This window comes from Halictus rubicundus, unplaced genomic scaffold, assembly GCF_050948215.1.
Source record: "Halictus rubicundus isolate RS-2024b unplaced genomic scaffold, iyHalRubi1_principal scaffold0304, whole genome shotgun sequence".
NCBI lineage: Eukaryota > Metazoa > Arthropoda > Insecta > Hymenoptera > Halictidae > Halictus > Halictus rubicundus.
Genome location: NW_027488845.1, coordinates 1 through 3,728, shown reverse-complemented (window position 1 = coordinate 3,728; position 3,728 = coordinate 1). Strand labels below are relative to the sequence as shown.

The 3,728-nt window shown below is 30.7% G+C and overlaps 1 protein-coding gene across 1 annotated transcript; it reads left to right on the top strand.

Moving 5' to 3' along the window:
- The first annotated feature begins 2,936 nt into the window (after positions 1–2,936).
- On the top strand, positions 2,937–3,720 carry LOC143364155 (uncharacterized). Its single transcript, XM_076804647.1, has 3 exons — positions 2,937–3,124; positions 3,249–3,393; positions 3,499–3,720. The coding sequence occupies exons 1-3, from the start codon at positions 3,007–3,009 to the stop codon at positions 3,539–3,541; spliced, it is 306 nt and encodes a 101-aa protein (XP_076660762.1). The 5' UTR covers positions 2,937–3,006; the 3' UTR covers positions 3,542–3,720.
- The last annotated feature ends 8 nt before the right edge of the window (positions 3,721–3,728 follow it).

Genomic DNA, 3,728 nt, shown 5'->3' with positions numbered 1-3,728 from the left:
TACATTGTAAAACATAATTTTGATATATTTTAGATTATAAATTACAGTTAATTACAATTAATTTATTGCTCTCTGCTCAATTCGCTTTTATGAGAAATGTTGATAATGCATTTTTCTATAAACATGTCTTTGTTGAATTTGTCTCTACTAGATCAAACGTTTTACAATATTGAAAAACCAATGCTTCTCATATAAATGCACCATACACATATACTATATGCTTTTGTATAAAAAAAAGTAATTTAGACAAGAAGGGAGTGATTCCAAGAAGCTGCAATCTGGTATATTACTCGGTTTCTTTATTGATGAATGTGTGGAGCTTATATTAAAGTGACATACATTTTTTAAACGGACTGCTATGTAGTTTAATGAACCAATCCACGAAGCTTGTTGCCTTTTATGCAAAAATACTAAACCATTTTAAGTAAAATTGTGATTAATTTTCCATTTTCATTCGAGACCTACATAAAATAAATATCGGTTAAACCCATTGTTATTCAATATAAACGATTTAGTACCTTTTTTCTAAAAAATGGCGAACTGCATCAAATAATGCAACAAAAAATATGTGATTCCATTTAAAAGAATGAAATTGATGATCACATGTCCTCTATGCGTTGATACGTAACAAAATGTACTTATCAGAATGTTGTTTCCAGGAGACTATACACTTGTCCAAAGTATTTTTCTATGGAACATATATTGTATGAATAATTTATATTTATATCATGATATACATAGTTATTTTATTTTTTAAGGTTTTACCTACTCTGCCACCTATAGCACAGTTATATATTATCCACATTCAGTATATGGATACTGTGAGTACAACAATTTATGTAAATATATTATTTTAATGCACTTGTGCAGTGATTACATTTGTACAACTAGTATAGAGATATGTATACATGTTTGTCCAATATTCCAATTTATACTTATGAAAGCTTTATTTTAAAAGGGAGTTGCTACTGTTTTCGTACTGTGTGAGACATTAACAAAGACTATGTATACAACACTGTGGAGCAAAATTAATGAATTATCTCCTATGCTTAATAAGAATTTAAGAATGACAATGACAGATTATGAAATTGCAGCAATGAACACATTGCAGCAACAATTTCCATTAAGCTGTGTAAAAGGCTGCTGGTTTCATTATAACCAGGTTTGTATACAGGGAGGTCCGTTTAAATAAGAAGACCTAAATGTCTCTTCAGGTTATTGCGATGCAAAAAATATTTGTTACGTAATGTGCATGGAGTCAATGGATCAAATATTTGGCACGAATATTTTTCTCCGAGGGTCAGTTTTTTCGGAGTTGTCAAGGTCATCGATGTTTTTTGATACATAACTACATTTTTATTTTATTGCATCTAGTAACTGATGGAAAAATACATTCAGATATGTATAATGACATGACCTTGATCCTCGAAAATTGGCGTTCCTTTGCGCGGACCATCTCTTTCGGCTATTGTGATGCAAAAATATTTGTTGCGTAATGTGTATATCATCAATAGACCAAATATCTGGCAAGAATATTTTTTTCCTAAGGTCATATTTTCGGAGTTATCAAGGTCGTCCATGTTTTTTGATACATAACTACATTTTTATTTTATTGCATCGAGTACCTGATCGAAAAATACATTCAGATATGTATAATAACATGACCTTGAGCTTGATCTGAAGGTAAAACTTTAATTTTCGAAGATCAAGGCCATGTTATTATACATATCTGAATGTATTTTTCGATCAGTTACCCGATGCAATAAAATAAAAATGTAGTTTTATATCAAAAAACATCGATGACCTTGATAACTTCGAAAAAAATATTCATGCCAGATATTTGGTCCATTGATGATATGCACATTACGTAACAAATATTTTTTGCATCGCAATAACCTGAAGAGATATTTAGGTCTTCTTATTTAAACGGACCTCCCTGTATAATAATATTCTAGAAAATATACAGGGTGGTCCACCTAAGTAAGGCCACCTAAATATCTCCTCTAATTGTGGGGTTACAAAAAATATTTTGTATGCTATTTGAATGGTTTGAAAAAACCATTCTATTGCAAAAAAATTTTTTTTCTAGGGTAATTTTTTTCGGAGTTTACAAGGTTATCGATGTTTTTTTGCGTATAATTGTATAATTTTTTTTATTGCATCGTGTAGCTGATGTAAAAATACGTTCAGTTATGTACATTACATGACCTTGAAATGACCTTTGAGTTCAAAAATTAAACGGAAACGATAAATTGTCTATCGAAACTTTAGAGACGAAGACGTCGTTCGGGAATCTGTAAATACAACAGAGTGTAAATACAAATGTTTACTATGCGATTTGAAAATCGCCTGAATTTTTGTCAGTGGGGTTTTCAAATCGCATAGTAAACATTTGTATTTACACTCTGTTGTATTTACAGATTCCCGAACGACGTCTTCGTCTCTAAAGTTTCGATAGACAATTTATCGTTTCCGTTTAATTTTTGAACTCAAAGGTCATTTCAAGGTCATGTAATGTACATAACTGAACGTATTTTTACATCAGCTACACGATGCAATAAAAAAAATTATACAATTATACGCAAAAAAACATCGATAACCTTGTAAACTCCGAAAAAAATTACCCTAGAAAAAAAATTTTTTTGCAATAGAATGGTTTTTTCAAACCATTCAAATAGCATACAAAATATTTTTTGTAACCCCACAATTAGAGGAGATATTTAGGTGGCCTTACTTAGGTGGACCACCCTGTATATACCTCTCATAGAAGATATAATCTTAATTCAATTTTTCGTGATAAAGGCTTTATTACGAAAATGGCGCTATTTAGGTCTTGCAGATGCGCCAACCAAAGTATTGTCCATGGCAATGACTTTAGCCTTGACTCCTGAAGACCTTTTTGAAAAAGGATTCTCTGAAATTCGTAATGAATCTGCTTCAATAATTCCTGAATATCCAGCAATAGAAACTTTTATTAAGTATTTACAAACTACGTGGCTACCAAAAATGAAAAAAGTTTCAGTACACGATTGTCCAATAAGAACAAACAATATATCAGAATCCTATAATAATATTGTTTCGTCAAAGTTAGGAAAAGGGAAAAAGAACGTATGGAAATTTTTGGGTAATTGTATTTTGTTTATATAAAATATTTGTATACTATTACGTATTTTCTCCTCTTCTCCTTCTCTATTACAGAATAAGAAAATGATCTGTTATTAAAGATAAATTAGTTCTTAACTTTACAGAACATTTGGAACAGCTACTAATGGACGAAGAAATTAAGGTCAAAAGATTAAGTACGGGACAATCGGTACGTCGTAAAAGCAATAACAAAACTATACTAAGGAACAATAAAATTGAAACATTACAGAAGCAGCTCGCTAATGGAAGGTTTGTAACACATAAATTTCTTAAACTGCATTTATTATAATTGTGTTCATAATTGTATTTATCACTTTTAGCTTTAATGATATTACAAAATATTTCTTTGGGCAGTTCCACTCTAAATTACATCGAACGTGTCTGTGGATTTTTATGAAATTTTGTAATATCTCGCTAGTCGTTCCTCGGCATTGTTTTACCTTTTCGAGTTATAAGGGTCAGAAGTTGAATATATATGTACTTCTTAAGAAAATATGAGCCTGCAGCATCAAACGGTCTTCTTAATGTTGTGCAAGTTTCAGGCAAGAGCATTAATAATTGTCAAAGTTACTACAGTTCAACGT